The 26,258-nt window shown below is 35.7% G+C and overlaps 3 protein-coding genes across 11 annotated transcripts; 1 reads left to right on the top strand and 2 right to left on the bottom strand.

Moving 5' to 3' along the window:
* Positions 1 to 5,899: 5,899 nt before the first annotated feature.
* On the top strand, positions 5,900 to 14,788 carry LOC139816129 (sodium-independent sulfate anion transporter). 6 transcript variants are annotated; one of them, XR_011732949.1, is made up of 13 exons: positions 5,907 to 6,560; positions 7,215 to 7,531; positions 8,245 to 8,429; positions 8,857 to 9,052; positions 9,187 to 9,407; positions 9,568 to 9,712; positions 10,350 to 10,514; positions 10,917 to 11,078; positions 11,391 to 11,531; positions 12,178 to 12,323; positions 12,772 to 12,841; positions 13,163 to 13,324; positions 14,347 to 14,486. XR_011732949.1 is itself a non-coding variant. In XM_071783479.1 (12 exons), the coding sequence occupies exons 2-12, from the start codon at positions 7,528 to 7,530 to the stop codon at positions 14,488 to 14,490; spliced, it is 1,671 nt and encodes a 556-aa protein (XP_071639580.1). In that variant the 5' UTR covers positions 5,915 to 6,560; positions 7,215 to 7,527; the 3' UTR covers positions 14,491 to 14,788. The 6 variants fall into 6 exon arrangements, 5 of the variants coding, with proteins under 5 accessions (XP_071639584.1, XP_071639580.1, XP_071639582.1 ...); XM_071783479.1 differs by lacking the exon at positions 12,772 to 12,841 and having other exon boundaries at positions 5,915 to 6,560; positions 14,347 to 14,788; XM_071783481.1 differs by lacking the exon at positions 12,772 to 12,841 and having other exon boundaries at positions 5,915 to 6,653; positions 14,347 to 14,788.
* Positions 14,789 to 15,256: 468 nt separating this feature from the next.
* On the bottom strand, positions 15,257 to 19,376 carry LOC139816135 (uncharacterized). The gene is made up of 3 exons (XM_071783490.1): positions 19,063 to 19,376; positions 18,780 to 18,905; positions 15,257 to 17,253 (listed from the first exon to the last, which is right to left on the bottom strand). The coding sequence occupies exons 1-3, from the start codon at positions 19,210 to 19,212 to the stop codon at positions 17,053 to 17,055; spliced, it is 477 nt and encodes a 158-aa protein (XP_071639591.1). The 5' UTR covers positions 19,213 to 19,376; the 3' UTR covers positions 15,257 to 17,052.
* A 122-nt stretch (positions 19,377 to 19,498) lies between these two features.
* Positions 19,499 to 25,889, bottom strand: Atg9 (autophagy-related protein 9). 4 transcript variants are annotated; one of them, XM_071783473.1, is made up of 9 exons: positions 25,675 to 25,887; positions 25,618 to 25,643; positions 24,314 to 24,427; positions 23,829 to 24,148; positions 23,283 to 23,743; positions 23,018 to 23,202; positions 21,966 to 22,925; positions 21,502 to 21,870; positions 19,499 to 21,377 (listed from the first exon to the last, which is right to left on the bottom strand). In XM_071783473.1, exons 3-9 carry the CDS (start codon positions 24,365 to 24,367, stop codon positions 21,225 to 21,227), a joined length of 2,502 nt encoding a protein of 833 aa, XP_071639574.1. In that variant the 5' UTR covers positions 24,368 to 24,427; positions 25,618 to 25,643; positions 25,675 to 25,887; the 3' UTR covers positions 19,499 to 21,224. The 4 variants fall into 4 exon arrangements, with proteins under 4 accessions (XP_071639574.1, XP_071639573.1, XP_071639576.1 ...); XM_071783472.1 differs by having other exon boundaries at positions 25,618 to 25,887; XM_071783475.1 differs by lacking the exons at positions 25,618 to 25,643; positions 25,675 to 25,887 and adding an exon at positions 24,964 to 25,596.
* Positions 25,890 to 26,258: the final 369 nt, after the last annotated feature.

Below are 26,258 nucleotides of genomic sequence, written 5' to 3'. Positions count from 1 at the left end.
TATATGTATATGTTAATAATTTTAATGAAATGATATAAAAATCTTAAATTTATTATATTATATATTATATTATATTTTTCCTATATTTTTAATTGTTTAAAGAAATAATACAAAGCATAGATAGTTAACATTAAAAACTTGTGATAAATAATTGATCTTCTGTTCATTTCGTTAAGAAAAATCCAACTCAAGATTAAATAATAAAAAATCAGAATTAAATAAATTTGATAAGTACTTTAAATTCAAAAACTTCGTAGATCATTTTAGAATCTATATGGAAACACATACTATATGAAAGATATGAAAATACTCCAGATGTAGCATATTAATGAATACACATAATGTATTACCCTCCCGTTTTAAATCAACACTTATTTTCTTATTTCGAGAAATTATTTTTATTTGTGATTGCGACGAATGACAATGATATGCTATGTAATACTTCGGTATGCTATGTAATCAATGACTCTTATAGCAAAAAATGTACCGATAACTATTTTGATACTGCGAGATTAAACTGAAATATACATATGTGACTGGCATAAACCTAAGCTTTGTGTTTAAAGCCTTGTGAGATCTCAGAGCGATTTTTAGCATCGTGGATACAAGGGTTTAAACACTGCCTACCCTAGTTTCCGAATACGTATCTTAATCTCCCTCAGAATCTGCAAATAACATTAGAAATTTTAGCGTTTAATAACCCCATTCTGAAAATTATGATCCCTACAGTCCCATAAATTCCATGTAAAAACATTCCCGTTCGTTATAACTTGTTCTGAGTTTTACTGTAAATGATACGATATGCAATTTGATGAATTGAAATCCCGGGCTACTATGAATAGTTATGAACCGGATTTTAATTAAAATATCCAATGTTAAGCTTTATCATGGAATAAAGTAATTAGGAATCTCGTATGTAACTATCATTACTTTTATTACTTAACATGGATTCAATGAATTTCTATTTTATCACATTTTAATAATATTTGTACGTTTCGTATAAATATCACTGTTTTGAGAGACGATATATTTTGAATTGCAACGGGAAAAAAAGGCAAAATTTTTCATATTTGTATTTATTTTTTTATTATTTTATCATTAAATCTCAGTGACAAAAGTATACATGCTTGTAAAGAGTTTATATAAAATTCTGCAATGTAAATATTCGAAATCTTTTATAAATTTTAACAAAAACAGACTAAAAATTCGATATAAAAAAATCAACAAAAAAAAATTATGATACTATGCCGCGCAATAAACTCGAAGCGATAGTAACCCGATAGTTTTCTATAAAATAACATTGCTTTTGTGACATGTGGACATGTGTAATAATATTTTTATAACTTTATTTCCAGATAAATATACGAAAATAAGACAGAACAAAAAATCATCTTCGTAAAATAATGTGTCGATAAATTATGTCTTTTATTATCTATATTAGTATAGATCATCTTTTACTTATTCTCTTTACTAAAACTTGTGCTAAAGTTGAAGCAACTTCTCACATATGCGAATATTAAATGCTGGTTTAAGACGTGTATTATCTCTTTTGTCTGCAGTCGTTATTTAATATGCAGTGAGGCAACAGGAGTCTTAATACTAGTTAAATGTCACACACTTTTGTCTAGAAATAATGCATAATGAAATAGAAAACAGGGATTGTACTTCCGACTTTAATATCAAAAAAATTAGAATAAGTGATGCAAATTCTTATACGAATACATAACACAAGCCGAATACATAACATATTACTCTCTAAGAGAATATTTTTTGGATTATGAACGAGAAAAATCTCATTTTATTAATTTTCTATACAAAGTAAACTCGGTTTAACACAATTACAGCTTAATTAATATAATTATAATCAATTAATGTAAATATTAATAAACATTGACATAAATATAATATATTACGACGGATGTAAATATAGGAGTACCGTATTATATATATATAATCCGGAGGAAGAAAAAAGATTAAACACAATAATAGGAAACATAAGTACATACATAGAATAAATTAAGTCAATAGTTATAATCTGACAATAATTGGATAAGTAACAAAAGACTCTCGATAATAAAATTAACAAGTGACAAGAGTAAAGAGGGGCTTTGAAAGTTCAAAACAAATAAGAAATAGTGACTTCAAAAAAGTAACTTCAAAATAGCATAATTTCCTGCGAGAAAATCTAAATAAAACTTGGCTAATGATCAGTTTATTATATAATCGAAATCAAAACGACAGTCATAACTTGAGCAGAAAGAGAAGTTAAGTGTCACTTACCCACCACCTCAGAGAGAACGCGAGAATAAGCATAGACTACTAAATTTTGAAGTTACTCACTTATTTCCCGCCGGAAAACATGAGATTTTGATTTAATTGTTACCGCATCGCTGAAGATGACTCAAAGCAGAGCCGAAATGGAGCCCGATTTAAAATTATGGCTTCGTTCCGCGATATTCACTGCCAGTACTAAAAATCTATAGTTCACGTCACATACATACTATAGATTTTCAGTACTGGCAGTAAATAACGGCACACAACCTATGTAGCCTATTAGTTATTAAAGATTGATATAACGTTAACTTACGCACCATTAATCGCGTCTCAAAATTTCTTTTTACTTGGCACTCGTTAATTTGACATTAAGAGTTAATTACGAGTTAAGAAATCTGGCTTACCTCGTCGCATCCTGGCCGACAAAATCGATCTGCGTACGTGCCATTACAGCGTTTTGCTTCGCGGTCTCCCCCGGCGATCCCTGGTACTCACTTTGAACAATGTACATTAGGATGCTCATGACGAGGAATTTCGAGATCGCGGGTACAGACGAGAGACGCGGCGCGACATGACAGCTTGTCTCACTTTCGTTTTGCACGTTTTACACCACCGTCCCGTTAATTCGTCACCGATGCACTTCGCCGCGCGCCGCGGCGAGGTGTAGAATAATGATGAACGAAGTCGCCTTAATGAATTTCTTCCGCCGACAAGTATTACGGCGAGAGAAATAAGGCGAGCACGCCACTCACCAAGATTAAAATCTCCTCGTTTCTCTTCAACTGTCTTATTAGCGCGTCGGGACTCGCCAAATGCATATAGAACATTCGTGCATATTGCGTTAACGCGCACTGCGGTAACGGCGGATTTAATTGTTCGCCGCGTATAAATTTATTCCCCGCAATCACGCCGGTGAAGCGGTGTCGTTATCATATTTGTTATCGGGCACTGATCGTCATTATATATCACCATATCACGATGAAAATTCTGCATTAATTCATTGGTTATTGAAAGCCTCTTCTTCTCTTTCCTTACTTCCCTTAAACGATCGCACACGAGACGTTTCAATTCACACAGTTTTTCTGTCGGAGAAAACGCACGCAGGAATGATTAACGACGTAATACAAAATTACGTCGTACCTCCATTATTACGTTCCGCACATTGTCCTTCGAACGTGATTATTTTCTTGGACGTAAGCGTTCCTTAAGCATCTCTTTTGCGCACTTTGCATCCGATGCGGTTGGCCTTGCAGTCACCGCAAATTTGTAGCGAATAATTTTGTCGTAGCACAATACTATTCAAAACGACCGATCTCAAGTAACGTACTCCATCAAATTTATGCGAGTAATTTATAAATTCAATGATGTAGCACCTAATATAACATTTTTGTGACATAAATTTCTTGAAAATGCTGAGACATTCTATCTTTATCACTTTTTGCCATTCTCCTACATTGAACTTTTACGTGATCAACGAACGCTTTATTAATATTTAAGTTAATATAAACTATTTTTATTTTTTGCCTAAAGTTTCAATTTACTCAAATTATAGAAAATTTTATTGTATATAAAATTTTCAAGACTTTTATGTCAATTTTTGGTGAAGATTTTTGGTAGAAAGATTTATTGTTTTAGAAAAAATGCAGTCATAAAATAGTAATTAATGAATGTCTGAATAAATATCAGATATATAATAATAATAATTACGTACAAAAAATAAAAATTTCGTAATTTTTGTTACATTCCTAGCAAAGATGGAAAATAATCGTTTATGTAGCAATTAAAAATTTATACGTGATTAGGTTAATGTTGTAAATTAAAATATGATTTTTTACAATCTTGTCAAAGATTACTTCAATGTGAGAATCTATGATTGCAATTTATGACTGCATGATCAAATTTCTCACGTATCAGCTAAGAGACGTGACAAGATGAGTGTTGCGATTATCGGTCAATACACAATTAGATAAAATACATATCTAATTGATAAATGGTATAAATATATGTATTAATTTTTTAATCTACGTGAAAGCGATAATATAATTATGATATAAGATTGCAATAATCTCAAATAGCCAGGAAATGAAAGAACATTTTCAAGAGAGTTAATGAATCTTCTATTAAATATCGAATCAATAGGTATATTAAACAAAAATTATGTGATTGATAAATCAGATTTCAAACAAAATGCTTATGTTTTCGTATTTTTTAAATCGGTATAGTTTTATCAGTTTTGTCACGAAATAGTGTCAAAAAGCAAAATTTAGCGCGATCATGTGACAAACGACAAACGCACTTTCGTGATGTATTAAATCGTAAAAATTTTTTATATTCCTTTCAGAGAGGATTATAATGATGGCTGAAATCGTGAAATAAAAAATCGTAAAATAAAAATTCGGACTGTGACTATATAGAAACTGACGATTAACGAACGCAATTTATACCTGTCGCACATCAAGCTGGTATTTTTACGGCACGATAGTCTCGAATTTTGTGCTCATCGACCAAAAATATCAATATGACTGAATCGAATAGGATTGCAGTTGCCGAAAGGCTCACAATTCTCTCGACGTGACGGTACGTATGTAGATATATTTTATTTGCGTGCGGGATAGCGTCGCGACGATGAGTTTCGCTGTTTCGCGCGGCACTGAGGAGCGCCGGTAGCTCATTCATCGTCGGCACCCCCGTGAACGCACGCCAACGATGTCGCGCAGGCGTTGCACCCTCGTCGTTGCTTGTCCTTCGGTCTCCCGGTGGCGTCGCGACGCGTCATCCCGCTGTGAAGAGGACACCGAGAAAGAAATCGAGAGCTCTCGCCACCCGCGTTTTCTATGGAGTGGCGCGCGAAACGACACGATCAAAGTGGCAAGCCGTGATGATTTATCGCCGCGGCGTCCCCGTATGAAAAAGGCGAGCCAGAACGGTATTCGGTCACGATTTATGGAATCCGAGCGAGCAAAATTTCTCCGCCGCGTTAACAACTCGACGTGGAACGTCATGTTTTGTCTCGCAAAAGTGTAGAGGATTGGAGCGGAGCAATAAGAACCGGGGGAGAAATCGAGTTCGAGAACCCCCTTCGCGCGAGCGGAAGGTCGAAACGGAGATAAAAACCGGTGTGTGATATTTACCCTTGATTTTTGCACACGAGAAAATTTAGCTGTCATTTCTTCGCTGTCGGCAATAATAAAGAATTCCGAACGCGTAATCTTTTCGCAATAAATTTGCATGTAGTTTCTTTTATCTTTATGTAAAACAGAAAAGAGTTTCAATAACAAGAATTATAGTATTTTTTAATTGCCCTATTAATCGCTTTGCACGCGCTTAGTTATCTCAAAATTAGCTCAATAAAATCCGAAACGATCGCGAGATATCGCAGATAACTAGTTGTAATGTTACGGTATCATAGATTCATAAATACATATTATAAACGAATTAATTTAATGGATGTATTCGCGTTATCGTAACTATTACATAATAAATAATCGAAATTCAGTTATCTCGTTGCCCGTGGCGAAGTCTTGCGTGAGTTTCGCTTAATATAACGGTCATCTCTCCCCTCTCTGAGCAATACGCTCCCGTTCGCGGTAGACGGCGGAACTGCGGAAGGAGAAACAGAGCTCACAGAGCCGTCGTTCTTAAACAGTCTGCGATATCGCAAGTTTAAACTCTATTCCGACGTGGCACTATAACTCCGACGAACATTCGTGTATAGCGTGCGGCTTAAGCTGGTTTCACATCAGTTATATCATAATTGTGCAGCGGTTGAAGCTTCCTTTTCGCAAGAACGACACGATCGGAATATTAAATCGCGATTCGCGAGTGAGAAATTCAATTTCAGGAAAGTGTATTCAAAGTGTTTCTATGCCAAGTTTATCATTTATTTTTGTTTTGAGTATCACAGTTTACTCAGACCTCGACTCGGACAGAGTCAGAATCTAACATATATGATTTTTTTTTTTATATTTCTATGAACTGAAAACTGAACTCCGACTTGGATATCTCTGTGTTGCAATATTTTGTAGCTCCATTGTGAAATGGACTTTAAGATAAGCGATAAGCCCCGGCTTCTATGCATTCCCATCGCCGGTCGCGATTAATTATATTAGACAATGATCTATCTAATAAGAGACGATGTCCGGTGATAATCATATAAACCACGTTTACATAATGTCGATCTGACAATACAGTAATATACTATTACTTCGGGGGATTTACAGTGCAGTCGAATGCAGTGAGTCGGCATGAAACATCTGTCAGTGGAATCACACGTTTAGTACATGATTGTGAGTGTGCGCTGTGTGTGTTCTGTGTAGAATGAAAAACCTGTTCAGTCAACGCTATACTCCATTAAATCAGCTCGCCTCTTCTTTTAAATCGTAGTTTATATAATATACAGAGAAAAACATTTTTTATTAATTGCTACGGATATTTTATATATGTTATAGTACGTGAAATACGTATATATAAAAATTAGAGCTTATAATTTAATTAAAAATAATAAAGTAATTCGAGCTAAAATTGAAATCGACAATCATTTAAAAATTTTATGATTTATTGAATTAAATAAAAAAAAATTGATTGATTGTATTGAAACCACATTGAAGTTTCAAGTGTGTAACATATCAAAGTAATTAAATTTTTTAAATATTTTTTTCCTTTTAGTTCCTTTTCATACTTTGCATCAATCTTCTTAATTTATATGCCATATTATTTGTTTACTTCTTACTGCAATATATGAATCGATAAAGTGTTTATTATAATTATAATTATAACACTGCAGCAAGTTAAATTCAGATGTCATGTTTTATTCATTTTTGTAACAAATTTAAACGAATACGCTCTGTTTATTATATGACACTGCTGTAAAAGTTAATTGCTGTTAATGCTAATCGACGTCGAAATAGTCTAGAGGAAATTTGCTTATCATCCATTTTCAGAACAAATTGTCTGGAATTGTTGTGACAACACGTGTAATTTATCCGCACGATCGAAAGCGGATATATTATTGGACTAAGCGGACGAGATTTACGGTGCAAAAGAGAATAAGCAAAGGAATTCGGATTGTGTAGAACGATTAGATTGGAAATAGAGCGGCTTATTTTCCCTCTTCCTCTCCCGCTCGCATTTTTCTCGTCAAAAGTGGATTACATCGCTCTGCACGTGCAGATTTGGAAAGCTAGCGAGTCTCGAGGAACCCGTGTTATTCTCGCTATTTTGTTGTGTCAAGATCTCAATTGAAGAACTAAGTGGATGAGTAAGTGATATGTTATAAGTTAATGACTTGAGCGAAAATTGAATCCATGGAATTTTAAACAATATTAGTCCACTGAATAAGGCGTTCAAAGTACAGTTTTTTCGGTATATTATTTTTCTTCACTTATTATAGTAACTAAATTGTTTTTCGCGTAATGTGTTAGATATCAACAAATTTCTTTCTCTTTTTCTACGCACTATACTTTGGAATTTAACAGTCTGTAAAAATTGATCAATTAGCAATTTAACTTATAGAAAAACTAAAAATAGAGAGTAGAGTTTAAAAATAATAATACAATTTAGAGTTAGATTGTGTTCTATTTTAAATTTATAAAATTGTATAATCAGAATAATATAAAATGAGATTACTGCTGTTGTTTAGAAAACTATTATGTTAAGAAATTAATCAACTTTTATTTCTTAAAGAAAATGAATATTTGTATAATTAATTAAATAATTCACTTAATTTACATAAGAAAAGAAAACTTTAGATATAATGGATTAATAGAGATAACTAATATTTTTAATTAATGTATTCTTTTGATAAACTAATTTTTAAAAATTCCACGAAGAAGAATGTTCGCACAAAAACATCTAATTGTAAGAAAAAAAAAAAAGAAAAAGACTGATCACACCTTGTCTTACTCAACGTCATGAGTAGCCGCGGTAAAGTCGCTTGCATCGCGAAAAAAATAAGGCTAAATCTGCTTTCAGTGGCCAAATGGTATGAGAAAGATAAATGCGGCAAGTATGTTGTGCGAAGATTGCCGATTCTCTCCTGGCTGCCGCGATACAGACCCGCGTGGATCTTGCAGGATGCATTGGCTGGCATCACGGTCGGTCTCACCGCCGTTCCGCAAGGGATCGCTTACGGTATTGTCGCCGGTTTAAATCCCGAGGTAAAAATAAAAAAACAGAGCGACTGCCGCATCAATCTTGTATCGTATCCTGCCGCAACACATATATAGATAAACGTTTCTCTGTTACAAGTTTCAGAGAGATAAAACGGAATTTCTGAGAGTAACTCTGATTGTGAGAAAATAAATCGAAGAACAAAAAACAAGTCCGTTTTCAGCACGACTCAAGAATACTTTCTGTTTAATTTAAATCAAAGTATTATTTAAAAGAGCGTTATTTTTTAAGTAATATTAAAATTTTGTTTAATTTTTAAGGGAGAATATATATATTTTCTTAAAATACATTGCTTTTGTATCTGCTAATGCCGTTTAATTAATATTTGCGTAACTCGATACATGCACAATTATTAATTAATTTAAATGATATCTTTTTTAAATATAATTTCTCTGTAATTTTATGATCTTACAGTATGGACTGTACGCAGCATTTATGGCATCATTTATATATATCATTTTTGGTTCATGCGAAAACATCACTATTGGTCCAACAGCCATTATGGCTACCATGGTTCAACCATTGGTCGCAAAATATGGCGTTGACATGGCTATACTAATTGCTTTTTTGAAAGGATGCATCATTGCGCTTTTAGGAATTTTACACTTAGGTGTGTATTTTTATATATTCCAAAGTAAAAGATATATGTCACAGATATAATATAATAAGATATAAATTTAAAAATAATTTATAATCACGAAATATTGCTGCTGCATAAATGCATCCTTTTTGTTTTTTCCCAAGGCTTTTTATTGGACTTTATATCGCTTCCTGTAATTACTGGCTTTACATCAGCCGCGGCGATCAACATAGCGTCTTCCCAATTTAAGTCACTCCTGGGCATTCCTGGTAGAGCCGAGAGTTTTCTGGATGCTTTGATAGCAATCTTTAAACATCTCGATCAGATTCGATATCAAGATACATTGTTGGGAATTGGTACAATCGTTGTGTTAGTTTTGATCAAGGTATAAATTCCATCAGAACAAGCAAAGGCACAATTTTGATTTTTCTTTAAAAATCGAAACTTTAATTTTCGTTCCAATCAAATTTTATATCTCGAAAAAAGCAATAATTCTGTATAATAGAAGGGGATTATTTATTTGTATTTTTTCCAACTATATATAGAATATACCAGGACGGCGTACGGGAACAACCTTGCAAAAAATAGGATGGCTTCTTGGTCTGTCTCGCAATGCGTTAGTCGTAATTGTAGGCACTGTTATGGCATATATTTTTTCCACTAATGGTCTAAACCCTTTCACATTAACGGGTGAGTAGATAAATCATTTAATATTGGTGTTTTTTTAAATTATGGTTACATAATATTATAGAATTTGTTCTAAAACAGGCTTTGATAACCAAACGCAGCACCAAATAATTAATTACCAATTAATTACCAATTAATCACCAAATAACTTTAATCAATTATCTTTCATTTGACGTTTCTCTATGAGTTCCAAACTTATGGAATTGAGTTTAGAAGATTTATCGTAATATCGGTACGCGTTGTGGAATAAATTCATGATAATAAATTTTGTTGCCGCCGATTAATTTTCGAATTTTGCACCTTCAATATTTTCTTTCGTATTGAGAATTGAGATCGATTTTTTAAATATATGCTTATTGGCGTCAAAATTGCTCGAGATTAATTCACAAACTTTTAAGTTATTATTAATATTTATCAGTTATAATATCCATTTTTTTTTAACAAAGCTCAATGTTATACAGTAATTACAATAAAGAATAATTTTCTGTTTGCTCAAATCGCGGAATTGCTCTCGTTTCAAGATTTTGATGATGTATTGTTAAAAAAAGATCTCTGGCTTTATATGGACAGATATCACGAGAAAATATATATTTCACACAGCGGGTTGCATGAAACGAGAATAACAAACAAAGCGTTTCAGGCACAATGGGGCAGGGTTTGCCACCGATCGCACCTCCGCCGTTTTCCACTACCTTTCAGAATCAAACGTATAACTTTCTGGAAATGACTACCGCAATGGGAACGACGCTGTTCACGATACCGATCGTATCAACTATCGAGCACATAGCCATTGCGAAAGCCTTCGGTAATTAAGTTTTTGTCATTAAATTACTGCTATCGCTTTCATACAATTTCGGGGAGTAAAAGCTTTATAGCGAAAGAGAATTTTTCGTATGAAATGTCACTACGCATTTCTGCGTCACGCTTTTACTTTAAAAAGTGTGATTTTATACTACTATAACTTTTAGACTTTAGAACATTGTTATTTTTGATTGATACGAAGCAGAATCCAGACCTAACAAATGAGCGCGAATATACGAAGTGAGGCCGTTTGCAAATTCATTAAAACAAGTGGTTCATTCTTCTTTCTTTCCGCTCGTTTGCTTGGTCTGGATACTCTGGATCCGATTTTATGCATTGTTATTTCCGAGAACTAATTAAAGTCGAGTCTGCCTGCTCGAGGAGGATAATAGATTAATTGTTTTAGCAAAGGGTAAATCTTTGGACGCCACGCAGGAAATGATCGCTTTAGGAATCTGTAATATTTTCGGGTCGTTCGTTCGCTCGATGCCAGTTACAGGATCTTTCACGCGAACGGCGGTCAATCATGCGTCGGGCGTTAAAACACCACTGGGGGGAATATTTACAGGTACGTGAAAAATTTTATCACTTTCGGATTCGATGTAATTATAAAATCCTAATCAACTTGGTTACGTAAATGTATTTGAAAATGTCTGTATAATATCTAATAAAATAATTAAATTTTTTGATAAAAATTAACATTTTCTGACTATTTAAATGTTTTTACTGTTTTATCGTAAAATCACAATTAAATGAAAAATCAAATATGTTTGGTCGGTCTTTCGGGAGATTGGAGAACAGAAATAGTTTAATTTTTCAGCGAAGCGCGAAGACATCTTTTTTTCAGAGCGTTTATTAATTAATGACGTAATCTTTTCAGGTTGTTTGGTATTGCTCGCGGTCGGTCTCTTGACCTCTACTTTTTACTTCATACCGAAAGCGACGCTGGCCGGTCTCATCATATGCGCCATGTATTACATGCTCGATTTCTCGACGTACAGTTTGCTGTGGAACGCCAGAAGTAAGTTCCACAAATCTCTCCTTCTTTCTTTTTTCTTTCTTTTTCTCTCTCTTGTTTCGATTCACCTATACGCGATCTAACCAGCGTGGCGTCATCGCGTCAAGCGTCAATGGTGCACGCCGCACAAAAGGAGCTGCCGTCAGCGAGAGCACCACCCACACTCGGGATGCATTCGCGGTGCATTTGTTCTCGAAAAGCCCGCGTGAAACAATAATGCTCGAGCGCGCCCTTGGTGGCATTTATTGTTAAGACGGAGCAGTGCCACCCGTTCCCGTTAACTTTTGTCGCGGGCTTCATCTCGAGCTCATCTGCAGCTAATTCGTAATAGATCCGGCGATATCGGTACCTACGCGCCCGTTTGCGAATGCGATCGACGTCATTCCTGCGTGGGTAGAACCAGTAGGTAATTTCGCGTATTGCATTAGGATATTTTAAAAGATTAAATTTGTTATTGATTAAAATTGAAGCCTTGTTACCACGGAATTTATTAGTCTCAAAGAAGACGTTCTTATATATAAAAAAATAAAAAACAATTAAATTAAATATAGATAATATAAATGTGATTAATAAATACATAGATGCAAAAGTCGTTTAATTTTATTTTGAAAGATTATAGTAATATAGAGGTGTCTGCAAATTTTTTTAGAGACCGATTTCTTTGTGATGATGCTGACATTGGTCCCAAGCGTTTTTCTTGGCTTGGAATACGGTATCTTAATTGGTATCGTAGTTAATCTAGCGGCATTGCTGTATTTCACAGCGCGGCCTTCCGTTCAGACGAAAATTGAACAGGTACAGTGATACAAAATTATTTCATAGATCCTTCGCTATCAAATAATTTAATATTGCTAATTTATAGTGACTAATTTGAAATTATCATCTTTCAGTTTATGCATTATTTGCCGAGTCTTTTTATCAGCAAGCAACCTTATCAAAATTTTATCTTATTATATGAAAAAAATGTAACTCTATTGAGTAATTCTGAAAAAAATATTTTCTGTGTTTTAATGTATTCGGAGGGTAGTATTATACATTCGGTTCGCAATAATTTTAATGTCTAAAATGCCGTTATTTTTTTGACATAATCAGTACAAAAAAAAAGAAATATATTCAACAGAGATTATTGCAACGTATAAATAATGCTGTCGTCTTAAATCGCTGACGCTATATTTTCAGTTTAATCAAATTTAATCATGCTGTTATCGTTCAAACGTAATCGAGACCTATCATTCTTTGCCAGATTAATCTACTACGCGAACTGGTGAAATCGATACACTCCTCGATTCTTTTCCCTTTTCGGCCTTGCTGGGGTAATAAATCTTTCTTTTAAAAATGTCTTAAAAATTCTGCTCTCAAGTATTTTTTTTTATATAGTGTGTTGTGTATTCTACCGAGTAAACTACTTTGGCGTACTTTTTCAAATTCCTAGTACCTACACCAATAGCGAAACAGATTTTTATGTACTTAAATAACAGATCTTTTTAAACTGGCAGACAGCCAGTTTAAAAATATCGCTGCTGAATGTACGTGTTTTTTCAATGGAAATATCCGTCTGGAATATTTTCCTATTACACAGTGACTAGCCACCAGTATGAACAAACGGTATTTTGTTTTCTTTGTCTCGAATGCAGATCGAAGGGGAAACTGTAATAGTCGTCATACCCGAAGAAGCTATAGCCTTTCCAGCAGCGGAGCGCCTGCGTGCTAACATAATGAAGCTTTCCGGAGAAAGTGAATGTAACGTGATGCTCGATTGTAAGAATCTAAAAAGGCTCGACGTTACGGTTGCTAAGGTAAGCAATCAAGTTCGGCGTAAAAAATTACATAAAATGCTTCTTTAGATAGACTCGAAGAAAAAAACGCGAGCACGAAAGCAACGATATAATAACCGAATGGTATCAATGACTTGCATTTCTTTATCGATTGGAATAGAACGATTAAAATTAATTCTCTTGCTTTTAGCGTAACTCTACAGCTACGTGTTAAGATTTCGCATTAAATAAATAATTCGATTAGAATTATATTAGAGAACGATGCATTAGCAATCATATATGTATTGCTACGATTATTAAAATGTAAATAAGATTTTTTCAAATTAATTCTGATGTTGTCAAGAGCTTCCTAAAAAATTAAATTGGTTTTCTGTGAGATTTAACTATTTAACAAATTCTATTCTATTTAACAAATAGTATTTTTTCTCGTAAAAATGTAATAGGTACTGTAAAATATTAAATCACACGTAGATCAATTTTTCGCCGTTACAGAAATAAATTGAGGATTTATAAAGTCATCTTAAAGAGATCACATGAAGATTTCATATATACATTTGATATTAAATAATTTGATAAGAAAATTGATCATTTTACTGGCGAATAATCTACTTGTTCGTACAATCATTTGTATAAACATGTAGCTGTATGAGTACACGTAGGTCGATCTGATGCAGTGTCGCGAGGTTTATTCAGCAAACAGCACGCCGCACGTGCCAACGTGCTGCGCTGTTATCATCGTTCTCTAATTTCTTATAACTACGCAGGGTATTGTAATACAGTACAGTGTGTGAATATTACAAACAGAATTTCCCACCGTTAACTTATAAAGAAGTAATGTATGTTTAAGGGGAATTTTAAGAATGGATACGATGTTAAATTTTTGAAGAATCGCGCTCGCCGATCCACGTATCATATTTTCTGCCGAGCGAATTCAGTTATAATTTTGTATAATATTATATTCTCGCGATCGCGCGTATTTTATTTGTACGGAGAACTTGTGCGCTCCGCGTCGCGTTTTAATTAACATGAAATCGATCTTGCAGAATGTCAAGCTTCTGGGGAAGGACCTTTCAGTACGTGGACAAACAATTGTCTGCTGTAATTGCTGCGAGAACGTGAACGCCGTTCTAAAGGTCGTGGCGCCGGAATTATTAAACGTCAAGGAAGATAGAAATAATTATGACTGAGGATCGTTTTTCTCACGCTTATATACAAATTTGAATGCGACCGCCAAGGTTTATAGATATCACGTGAGAGGCTCTTTAATAAATAATAAATAATTGCCGGTTATTATTAAACCTTAACCCGGATTAAATCTCACTAATTACGATATCGTTCCTTTCTAAAAAAAAAACAATGAAGTTCGCAACTCATTAAATTTCTTTGCGCCATACGTGCACTATTTAAAGTGAAATATATGTGTAACCCGCTCGAGAAAAAGAGAGAATAAAGTGTGAAGAAATATATACAAGAGGTAAATAGAGATTACACTTTTATTTATCTATATATTTTTATCGTGCAGTCTTGCTATATTTGTCTTTAACAAACGTTTATTTCTTTCTTAATTTTTTCTTAATATTTCATAAAGCTTGATATTTTTTGCATGTTTTTCGATGCAACATAGTCGTGCTATGGTCGCACGAAGCTCACTCGACGGAACTGTCGCGCGTTTGCACGGTCTTCGACCATTCAATTTAACATTCGCGAATAATTGAAACTCCATTTTAAACGACAATGTAAATATAACAAACAAATATATAAATCAACTCACCGGAAGTGATATGCCCATATGTCGCCACTGTCCACTCGCCGACTGCTCCATTGCTCCGAAGAACAGGCGCCGCTGGAGAAAGAAATCGTGCTCACATTTTATAACTTTATTTTTATGCACATGCGTACAATAAGACAAAATTTGTTAAATAAAGAACGTTATATTTATATTAAAATGAACGACACATTTGACGCTTTTTTAAATGTCTTTAGGCTTATAATTATTCCAATTTTTAATTAATACTTTTTATCATGCTTTGTTACGCAATTACACTTTGTGAACGTAACGCGGAATAAAACGAAACAATCATTTGCGTAACATGGAACAGAATCTTGGATATAATGTGTGTTACCCTGGGAATATCCGTGGTTATGTAACTCAACGCGTACGTTTTGTGCACATAGAGGCGCCAGTGGACGGATTCCACACCGATTCCACGTCGAACGTGACCGCATATTCACTCTCAGGTTTCTCTTTCTCTCTTTTTTTCTCTCTCTGCTACTAATATTTAGAACAGAAGTGTGTGGAGCTTGGAACAATTACGCTTTATTCAATGCTTCGGAGATAACGGCCATAACGATAACGGTGTGAAGTCGCTCGCGGGTATTTCAAAGTTTCCCAGAAAAGGTTTCTCTCTAGTTCGCTTTCCGAGCTCCGAGCTCCGGCGCTGCGCGACGCAGTGATGCCACAGGACGCGGCTACCGAAAATCCCGAAAATCGGGCGGTGAGTGGTGGGGATACGCCGCGCGCGCACCCCCGCCACCCGATCTTCGCCGTTGCTTGTCGAAGCTAGCCGAACTTCTGGGTGCAGTCGGTGCACACGTACCGACTACCGACACGTACGCAGCGGTCGCGGCGACCACGCGTCTTTCCGGCCTCCCCGTTCCCGCCTCCTCTAGTTCTCTCTGTGTGCGTATGCCGTAATTGCCGTAATATCGTTGTTTTTCGGGTCCTTGTTCTGGCTAATTGTGTGGCAAGTAGAACAATATATAATATTATACTGATATTGTGTACAATATTGGACTGAAAGTACAGATTTGGATTTTTGTTCAACGGTCATGTGCGATGAACGCCGGGTGTCTGGATACGAAAATGCTTAACTCGGAAAAGACGATGGTTCTCCGTTTCAGTCGATATTATCGGTGTCTTAACCCTACGTCTCATAAATGCGTCTCATATATATTTCCTACATTTTTTTTGCGTTTTTAAAACATAGGTGTTATATGTTGATTTTCTTCCTTTTTTTTTTACCTTCGCAGCCGGGATTTATTTGTCGTGGACATCATTCAGGTCTCTGGCGACTATGAATAGTTGTTCGGAAATTGTATTAAAAAATCATGATTATCGGAGTTTCGGATGATCTGGAAAGAAATTGGGGAAAAGAGGAAATAATTTGCATTCGCGCGGATAATTTATTTAAGGAATAAATAATGCGTTTCTCCCTCTTTCGTAGGAATTCTTTCCCAAACTCGCAAATTTATTTATTTCAAGCTGTAGAAACGGTTGCCTCGAATCAGCTTTGTTTTAATATCCTATATATTTCTTTAATTAATTGCTGCAGTTATTCTTAATTTGAAATTATACTCTATCGACGAATTGCGAAACTATAATTCTCGCGTTGGCAGCGCGAGCCTTTTATCACTGATGAACAAATAAATTTATCATCATTGTGCGCGTGTGGGCGCCCCTGCTTTTTATTGCTTCGGATACTCTCGCACGCGAATCGGAAAGAAATTAGGTTAATTGCGCTCCCGCCTGCTAATCAGCGTAATACAACGACACCACGACACTTCCGCTCTTCATCGCGTGCACAACGCGAGTTAATAGTAGATAATACGTTATAAAACACGTTCACTAAACAAAAAAAAACATTAACTCCACTTCCGAATCGTCTTTCATAAAATATTTATTTCATTCCTATTTTTGTTCAGATTAACACAATTCGGAATATCGACGTTTTTAAACGGGCTTTCAGGTACTAGAAGCTTATGACCTCCGGTATAGTTCGATGATGATTGTCGATGTGCCGTTCCATCGTCTCGTTTTCACGCAGAATCCAGTAGCATATTTTGCAGTATCTCTGGCAGTGAAACTTGACGTGAGTCGAAAGGGAAAACAAAGTGGCAATCGGCTCCTGGCAGAGATTACACGCGTATCCTAATCCCCGTCGATCGGCAACCTGAAAAAATTCAATGAAATCTTAATTATTTTCGATTTTTCCCAAAGATCAATTGATTTTCGCGACATTAAGATGGAAATAACGTTTCACTTTCCCTCTAGAGCTAAAGACTGAGTTGCTATTCACTTATAATTTATTTCTTTTATTTATTTTATCTACATGTATCTCAGTATCTGTTCGTAAAATGGCATTGAACGCGATTCGATTAGATCTTCCGCTAATATTCTTGATTATCTTATCTCAACAAGATTCTCGTTATCAAAAATTATTGATGACATTTTATTAGAATGTTTGATTTGATTATAGAATTTTTTATTATATGTTACTGCAATAATATCTTAATGACACGCATATTATCGAGAGAAGATAATCTCATATAAAGGTATGAAAAAGCGGAGCAACAACAGAATTTTCTTTTGATATAATTACTATAGGGCAATGGTATGATAAAAACAAGTACAGCATACGTGTGAATTTCACAGTTTCAAAAGATTTATTGATCGCTTCAAAAATTTTCCTCGATTCGTCTGACTAATCGCGCTGCGTTATTGACACCCGTTATTTTCGCTTTTCCGCGGAATTGTTTGTAAGAAATGTCGGGAAGAAAGAAATTCGGGGGAATCGGTGGGGAAAAACGTTGACCAAGACTGCTGGCTTTTAACGCCAAACAGCGAATGAACTAAAGGAAATTATAAAAACAATCGGGATACATTCAGTTTTTATCCCGCATGATGTATTACGCTCATCGACGCGACGCTCTGGTCTTCTCCTTCGTCATCACGTCTATGCTATTGTCTAATGCGTTCGTTTTAAGAATGAGGCGGAGAAGAAACGGTAAAGTTTCGCCAAGAAATAGAAAGAAAAATTATCCCGTTTTTCTCCGTCTTTCCTTCCGTTAGTATAGCACTATTGCTAATTTCGAGACACTAGGTAAATGATGTATGAAACCAACGATTTTTTGTTGTAATTTATTTTTTAAGAGCCTTTCTCTTTCTCCGTCGACGTGGCAAAGCTCACATGGTGCTTTCTTCAAAGCAAGATGTTTATACTGATTTTTACTTTCGACTGCTGCCAACCGAAGATTGGCGAAGACGAGGGAGTATGCGTTTTTTAATCAGCTGATGTTATGCACATTATTTTGCAAATTAACTTATCTAATACATGTGCAATTTTAAGTATGCTCTTTTATATTTTTTATTACGATTTTACATTTCATAAATTTATATTTGTGAAATAAACTGAAAGTTGAACACTAGAATCAAAGTGGAAGTGAATATGACATTAGAATTAAAACTATATAGAATATCAATATACAATGCAATAGGAAAAGTGTATAATATTTTTAAAATAATGTAATTTTTATTTGATTTGAATTAAATATATTTATATAAATATCTAAAGAGGAGGAATATTTGAATACTGAATGGCTCCATTTTACTTCTTATAAAACTAGATTACGTTGATTAGACAAATAATAAATAAATGAATGAAACGCCGGGAGTTTTTGATAAGTAATATCTACTTACAACAGTTGCATCACCGCTGCCACCGAGGTCCATCAATTTCTCAGAAATTACAGTGTAATGCGGCATTCTTGTGCCGGCGGCCTCTTTTCGTCGTAGTAGGATAATTGGTTGTTTTTGTATCTCAAACTGTAAATTGCGAATTTTAATCTCGACGTACTGTGCATTTTGGAAGTTGTCAATGAACAATACAAGCATGAATAATGCATACATGCTAACTTTCTTGAAATTATAATATTTAAGAATGCTCCACGGATAATTCGTTGCTGTAAGTAAAGAAAGATACCTTTCTCATGGTCTGCACCGGTGTAGGGATGTCATAGATAAAGTCCTTCTTCGTCATTTTCTCACTGATATTGCGATTACATCGCAAATTATACTTAGAGGCATCCAACAACTTGGCAGTTGACGTCGCAACCTCTTGGCAAGCGTTCATATTTGCATTTTGCTAGTCATTTTTCTCGTGCTATCCGACTTCGATTATTCTTACAAAACAAAAGCTTTCCAAGAAATAATTGAAAATCAGGGACGCGTTAAAAAGCAGCATTCCATTCTCGTATCTTCTGAAACCTTACTTTTAAGACTTTTACACTTCAGACACTCTCTAAGAATAAGATAAATGTAGAAAACGAATAGAGTTTTAACTGTTTAAAATAAATCTGGCATAAAAAATATAACGGTAAACTTTTTGTTGATTTTGATTTTTGTTAAACGAAGACCAGTTTATTATGAAATTTATTTTTATTCTTGTTATATATATATAATTATAATTACAGATGTTTCTTACAGCATAATTTCTCATCTTGTGAGAATCACATCGATATAAGATTTAGCAAAACGTATCTTCTATATTTAACATTACTTGTTACATGTTAGTTCATTTAAAAATCATCGATCTCGCATTAAGTTATTAGATGTTACATATATAAACAGAGAATAAGAGATAGTCTAAATTTTTGTCTTAAACCTACTTCGTAACAACCTCTGTTGTGTCAAAAGACAAGACGTAGCTCATACTTTTAACTTTTATTTTGTTGTCGCGGTTTCTGAAAACATCGCGATATTATGTACATGGGATTCTACCCTAGCCATCAAATTCAGCCGCCGTTATATATATATATGTATAATGTGTGTATGTGTGTTGTGTATGTATATATACATAACGTGTGTGTATATATGTTATATATATATATATATATATAATATATATATATATATATATATATATATAATATATAATATATATAATATATAATATATAATATATATTTTATATATATATATATATATATATATATATATATAAATAATATATATTATATATATATGTAATATGTATATATAATAGTTAATAAAAATAAAATGTTAAAAATAAATAGAACCATTTTACCTCTAAAAAGAAGTATATTACGGCGCGACATTAATTTCGTATGACTAGAGAATTGTGGCATTGAGAGGTGATAAAAATTATCAAACAAATAACCCTATTGAACGAAAAGATCATTTTGTTTTTTCTTTTAACATTCCAAGGAACTATACTAGCTTTTATGTTCAACTCATTTACAATTGAAATATCCTAATTGTCACTGGACTTTTTGACATATGCTGTATTTCTAGCATACCAAAGCTCATTGGATTAAGGGATTAGATCTGTACAGAAATTAGCATAATAAAAAATATATCTTCATATTAAAATAAATAATATTTTAGGACTTTAATTATTATAAATTATTACAAAATATTTTGTAATAATTTTGTAATATAAACTCATACGCGATATTTACATAATTCGAATTAAAATAACAATAAAGATTTTGCAGTAATTTAGAAAAAAGCTCCAAAATCATGTCGTTTTAAATTCCGAAAATAATGTGATGCTTTCATTATAGGAAACAGCTATATATCAATTTAATGATGAATTTTCAAGGTACTAAAAATTATGAATTTATCTAGAAAATATATATATCGATTACTTTTTTACAAAAATGCCAAAAAGTTTTTATTAATGCTTTATTGGATCTAACCCTTTAAGTCAATTGTACCTCATATATGGAGTCTTGCTCATTATGTCAAAATATAAAATGTAATAATGTTAAATGTGGATATTTTACATATAAAATGTAAGCTTTTAAATAGGCCTTTGATATTAAAAATAGGCGTTATTAGATCGTTGGCCACACACAGAGAAAGAAGAGAGAGAGGGAAAGAGACAGAAAGAAGCATATGCTCTCTCTGCATTCTGTGTAATTAAAAATATTTAGAAGACATATAACCTCTATATAATATCGAGATGATCAGACGATTCCACTCTCGGATATATTGCGTCTATTTACTTATTGTAAAATAAATCATGGATTCGTCATAATAAAACAGATAAAAATCATTTTATTCTTCTAAAAATGATGGTTATTGCGCGAATCAGACGCTATCTAAATGAAATTTCTAGGGTTAGGACTCTCTATTTTTCCTTAAAGAGGAATCTTGATGCAACAGGAGCGGTATTCTTTCTTGTCTAACCTCGGGAAGTGACGCTAGCTCTTGAACCGGACTTCGCTGCCATATACTTCTCGTTGCCATTTCTTGGTAACCCCTTCTTCTTACCTAAAGATCGGACATTTCTATTTTTGACATATCTGAGCATTCTTTTCTAAGTCGATGGCAATGTTTTTCGTTACGTTGCATTCGCAAAGTTTGTTACATCATGAAAGTAGGTCAAGATACTTACTTGTCTATGATGAAGCTCATGCAGGTACAATGTAGACAAAGACATGTCGGCAGCGGTTAATTCTGTAGGTACATATGGATCTGTATGCGTCTCCATAACGTAACTGTGGCCCGATCCGAATACAGAAGCACCTAGCGACTGATTCGATATACCCTGCTGCAAATCATATAGGAATCCTTTATCATTGTGCAACGGACCTTCCGTCCTGGACACACCTCGACGTAAAACGGTAGACTTCGTGGCAAACGATTGATCGACGCCGACCGATGTGGCCGATGTACCCGGTTGATTTGTGAATATGTTACTCATGCTAGGTACACTCACTTGATTTATCGTGCTTCGAATAATATTCGACACGTGATCTCTATACTGTAACAATATATTAATATATTAATGTATTAATACACGAAGCAAACAACTCTAGTAAAATTATTCAGTGAGCAAGAGAAAAATCAAACACTTACGCCAAGACCGGATAAACTGTTCAAACTAGCTATCAGAGGATTGTTATAAGGATCAGGATCGGCAGTAACTTCCTTCTTAGCCCTTTCTTTCAAAGCAGTTACGAAATTTTCCGCGTGGGACGGCGGCTTCCATTCGGGATTCGTCAAAGTGAAATGTATGAGGGACAATTCGGTCTTGCCGTCTTCGGCCTGGGTATAATGATTCGACATCGGCACGTGGTACTTGTCTGGACCGATGCCATATTGATTGTCGTATCCCGCACTATGATCGTCCGGCATTGGAGAGACTGTGGGACTGTGCGCTACAGTCTGCCACATGGGATTGCCGTGTCTACGTACGTCCATCTGAGCGAAGCTACACACGTCACCAACTCCAGCTACTTCAATCGTGAAGTTACGAAAAAAATCTACAATTTCTAAGGCTCGGTGTCTCATACGGAAGCACAAAATGTATGTCGTCACGAATGGAGAAACCAGCTCTTCTAGGAGATGCACCGCGCGATATTGGAACAGTTGTGCCACTTGGGCCCTGGTGGTATGCGTATGAGCGGTTCCTCGCCAACTGTCCGGTCTGTAATGCGTATGGGCCAGTACAGCAGTTAGAAGAGTCTCGGGACACCAAACCAAATTCTCATCGGGTACAATTGCCTTCGCGGCTGCCGCTACCGCACCCAGCATGGTCATGTAGGCAACCACGCGCTCCATCGAGAATATCGGCTCGTAGATCAATGTTATAACCAGTAACACAGCCAATACGCTACCGGTGATGAACGCAATGTGCTTCGCAAGTATTGTCATTATCGGGGACGTGAAGCTGCTCATATACTTTGAAGCGGGACGGTACGCGCGACTGAGACGCGCGTTCATTTCGTGATCGAGTTCGTTGAAATGACGCAGGTACAACCGACCGTACAAAGACCACGTCCGCATTGCTAGAACGCTTGGCTCCCGTTTAATAGTCTGTCGATAATATTATTATTGTATGTCATATGTTAGTATTGATTATCATGTTAAAAACTTTATTGATTACCATAAATAAGCACAATACTCACCTCGGCGTAATTGAAAAACGTATACAGAACCTGCCACAGGAGTATAAGAAAACACAAGACGAAATTTGCGATACCGACCCATAGAATGTTTTTAGATAACGATCGTGCGAGTTCTTGCCTTTTATTCAGTTTTTTATAATCCTCTTTTAGATGCCAATTATTTTCGAATGGCGACCATGGTCCCCCTAGGGAAACGATTAAATTAGTTATTTCCAGTAAAGTTATACGTACTTATCATACTGTACTTACAAAATAGTATACTTACAAAATAGTAATAATTCTATATTGTATTTCAATCCACGTGTCAAAAAAATGACTTCTCCTATAATGGGGACTTTGAGTCGCACGGGTAAAAGAGACTTGTTGATCATAGCTACCATGTAATTCTTATGTCTTAATATCCTATGGTAAATATCTAATTCCGTAAGTTCTCTTTTGTGAATGCACATCTCTTGCTCCTTTTGCACTTCTATCACACGCTTCTGAACCTCGTGCCACGTAAAATTGTCTAGCTCGGTGTCGGCGATTTTGAGCGCTGTATTGAAGAACATTTTGATCTCCCAGAACTGCGTTAGGTGATACAAAACTTTGAGGAATTGGAGGGTAAAGAAAATTGTCGCGACTACGAGGAGACTCCAATAAAATGAAGAGATCGACTTTATACAGTCTCCCATGCATATTATGGCATCGCTTTTGTGGCTGGTTTCGTTAGCGTCTCCACCACCACTAAAAATATAGAGCGTTAATTAAATATCTCTCAAGATGATGTCTGTATCGCAAAATAATTCGCGTTTAAAGATTTCCGATATACCTATATAATTTGCTGTAGTCGATGCAGTGAGATAAAAAGGTAACGAATGTAACTACAAAAAAGAATTGCAGTAATTCCAAAACTTCTTGGAGCATCATACAGACGAAGCCGTGCTGCTGGTGATAGTGGTACATTCGCGTGAAGAATGAATCTAGATCTTCGATGTGATTCCATCGTGCTTTGTTACCCTCCGGAACTACATGGATGATGACGCCTGATTCTTGAGGCGCTTCCTCGCGATCGTCTTCATCGTCTGCGTCTTCCTCCTGTCCCTCGTAAGGCTGTATACGTTGATAACTACTATCCAATACCGTCGTCATCTGCAAACGCGATTTACATAGAGGTATTATATCTTAAAGACTATATCTTCACTAGATAAATGTCTAAATTAATAAATTTCCAAATTATACACAATAAAAAATTCTCTGGAAAAAAATGTACATTAAAATTAGAATGCAAAAATAGAAGTAATCGTCATATCTTACCGTTTGTGCTCGTCGGTCAGGCTCTACGCAGGTAATGACAGTTTCTCGTTTCATTCTTTCATGTCATAAAATTTATTTATTTTAGCTACCAGTTGATGGTTGCTCCACAAGCATCTAGAATACAAATCAATTATTAAAATAATATTAACGAAACAGCAGTTTTTGATTGCTATACATTTTATTTCATAAAAAAAATATATATAAAAAATTAAAGGTGAATCTTTACAAGAAAATATTGATTAATACAATAAATTAATTAATAAGCATTAAATCTTCGTGAAAGATTATAATTGCCTATTCACATCGATTATAAGAGATTTTATATGCATTGTCACTTGAGCTTTCTCGAGTTTAAAATTATCTTTCGAGAGAACTGTTACTCATTAAACGCTAATTTTAGCACACAGGTAATAACAAAGGTAACGATAACAACAATCAACTGTAGCACAAAGGAAGTCACATCTTTATGAATAACTTTCCTCTCTTATCGCGAATCTAAAACCAACAACTGCTATTCAAGTAGTGTTCCGAATGCATGCCGTTTAAATACATTTTTTCTTTATCATCGTTTCTTTCAAAATTCCCTTTATTGCGCGTCTTATCGCGAGATTAATTTTCCATCGATCAGCCGATTACTCATCGAATCGTACATTTCACCTTGACCATTTCCCTAGCTTTACATTAATGCGACACACTTCTTTTTCGCGCCCACTTCCTTCCCGAATAAAGTAAATCTCTCGAGACGATTCAAAGAGGCCAAGACTCTATATAAAACACCTGCAGCGCGAGACCTGAGCCTCTCGAGCGCAGCGAAATTCGTCGACACTCTTTCGCACAGAGACGCGACAAAGCTTTACGATGCTCCGAGACGAAACGCGACCATGCGACTTGGGGGACAAAAGCCTGAATTGCGCTCTTTTAGAAAAAGCGCAAAAGAACAATGGACTTCTTCCCTCTCTCTCTCTCTTTCTTTCTTAGCTATAGGATCCCCGCGGTGGGGTCAGGTTTCTTCCTTTTCCATCTCATTTTTTTTTTGTTCCCTTTCCGAGAAAGCTCTTTGGAGTTGTCCGCCCGGACAACGACGGTGCAGCACGTCACACGTGCGAGCAGGTCGCTCTTCGATCGCCTCGTCCTCGCGATCTCGCATTCGGGTTTCGGCTGACCTTTATCCGACGAAAATAGCAGCGTGGCTCGCTGCGTGGTCGCGCGAGTCGCGAGGGCGCGCGAAACGGGAAGGGTGACGCGATGTTTGGGGACACAGCTGATCTTCATAAACAAAGGCACATCCTGCGCCGTCCGCGTACCTTCGTGCCGCGACTCCAACGAATCCCGACGGTCCCCCCCGGGTCCACGACGAATCCTCCTCGGCTCCGGCGCGACTCAATCCCAGCTGCGGGCTACGCGCGACTGCCCGCTCGCATATCGGCCGCCGTCCGCGCGATTATTCACTGGCGATTTAGACATCAGGACGTCCGCGCGTCGGGACTACACATCTGTCTCTCCGCGTTGCACCATCTTTGCTGAGCTCGGCTCGGTCGGGTCCGTCCGTCGGGTCTCCTTCTCCTTCTCCTCCGTTCGTGGGAGACCGGAGATAATCCAGTCATCGGGCGGTGGCGACGACGAGGAGATAGACGGCCGTCGGCGAAAATGAATCGCGAAAACAAGCGCGACGATTATCGACGGTCGACGATGGAAAGGTTAGGTTGGGCTTTGAGAGACACTAACCGCAGATATAGAAGCTTGCGACAATTATACATCGTATGTCACGTAAGAAGCACGATAAATCTCAAAATTAAAACATTCGAGGAAGGAAAAACATCATTATCGCGTGTCTCATGCATAAAATCTGTGCGAAATGATTATTTTAGACAAAATTACATGGCGTCTTTTTTTTCATATTTGCGACGTACTTATTTATATATTGCGTGTTATAATTTCGATCGTA

Source organism: Temnothorax longispinosus, chromosome 7, assembly GCF_030848805.1.
Source record: "Temnothorax longispinosus isolate EJ_2023e chromosome 7, Tlon_JGU_v1, whole genome shotgun sequence".
Taxonomy (NCBI): Eukaryota; Metazoa; Arthropoda; class Insecta; order Hymenoptera; family Formicidae; genus Temnothorax; species Temnothorax longispinosus.
Note: the sequence above shows the minus strand (reverse complement) of the source record. Positions and strands in the feature narration are given on the sequence as shown.

Bases quoted from the DNA above. Each gene is read 5' to 3' on its own strand.
- Atg9 (XM_071783472.1), bottom strand. From the start codon at position 24,367: ATGAAACGAGAAACTGTCATTACCTGCGTAGAGCCTGACCGACGAGCA. The intron at 23,744-23,828 runs GTATATCGGAAA...CTATATTTTTAG, and splicing joins GACTACAGCAAATTATATAG to TGGTGGTGGAGACGCTAACG. The intron at 21,378-21,501 runs GTAAGTATCTTG...TCCGATCTTTAG, and splicing joins ATGAGCTTCATCATAGACAA to GTAAGAAGAAGGGGTTACCA.
- LOC139816129 (XM_071783479.1), top strand. The intron at 9,713-10,349 runs GTGAGTAGATAA...AAAGCGTTTCAG, and splicing joins AAACCCTTTCACATTAACGG to GCACAATGGGGCAGGGTTTG. The intron at 11,079-11,390 runs GTACGTGAAAAA...TAATCTTTTCAG, and splicing joins ACTGGGGGGAATATTTACAG to GTTGTTTGGTATTGCTCGCG.
- LOC139816135 (XM_071783490.1), bottom strand. From the start codon at position 19,212: ATGAACGCTTGCCAAGAGGTTGCGACGTCAACTGCCAAGTTGTTGGAT. The intron at 18,906-19,062 runs GTATCTTTCTTT...CGCAATTTACAG, and splicing joins CGGTGCAGACCATGAGAAAG to TTTGAGATACAAAAACAACC. The intron at 17,254-18,779 runs GTAAGTAGATAT...GAATTTTTTCAG, and splicing joins GCAGCGGTGATGCAACTGTT to GTTGCCGATCGACGGGGATT.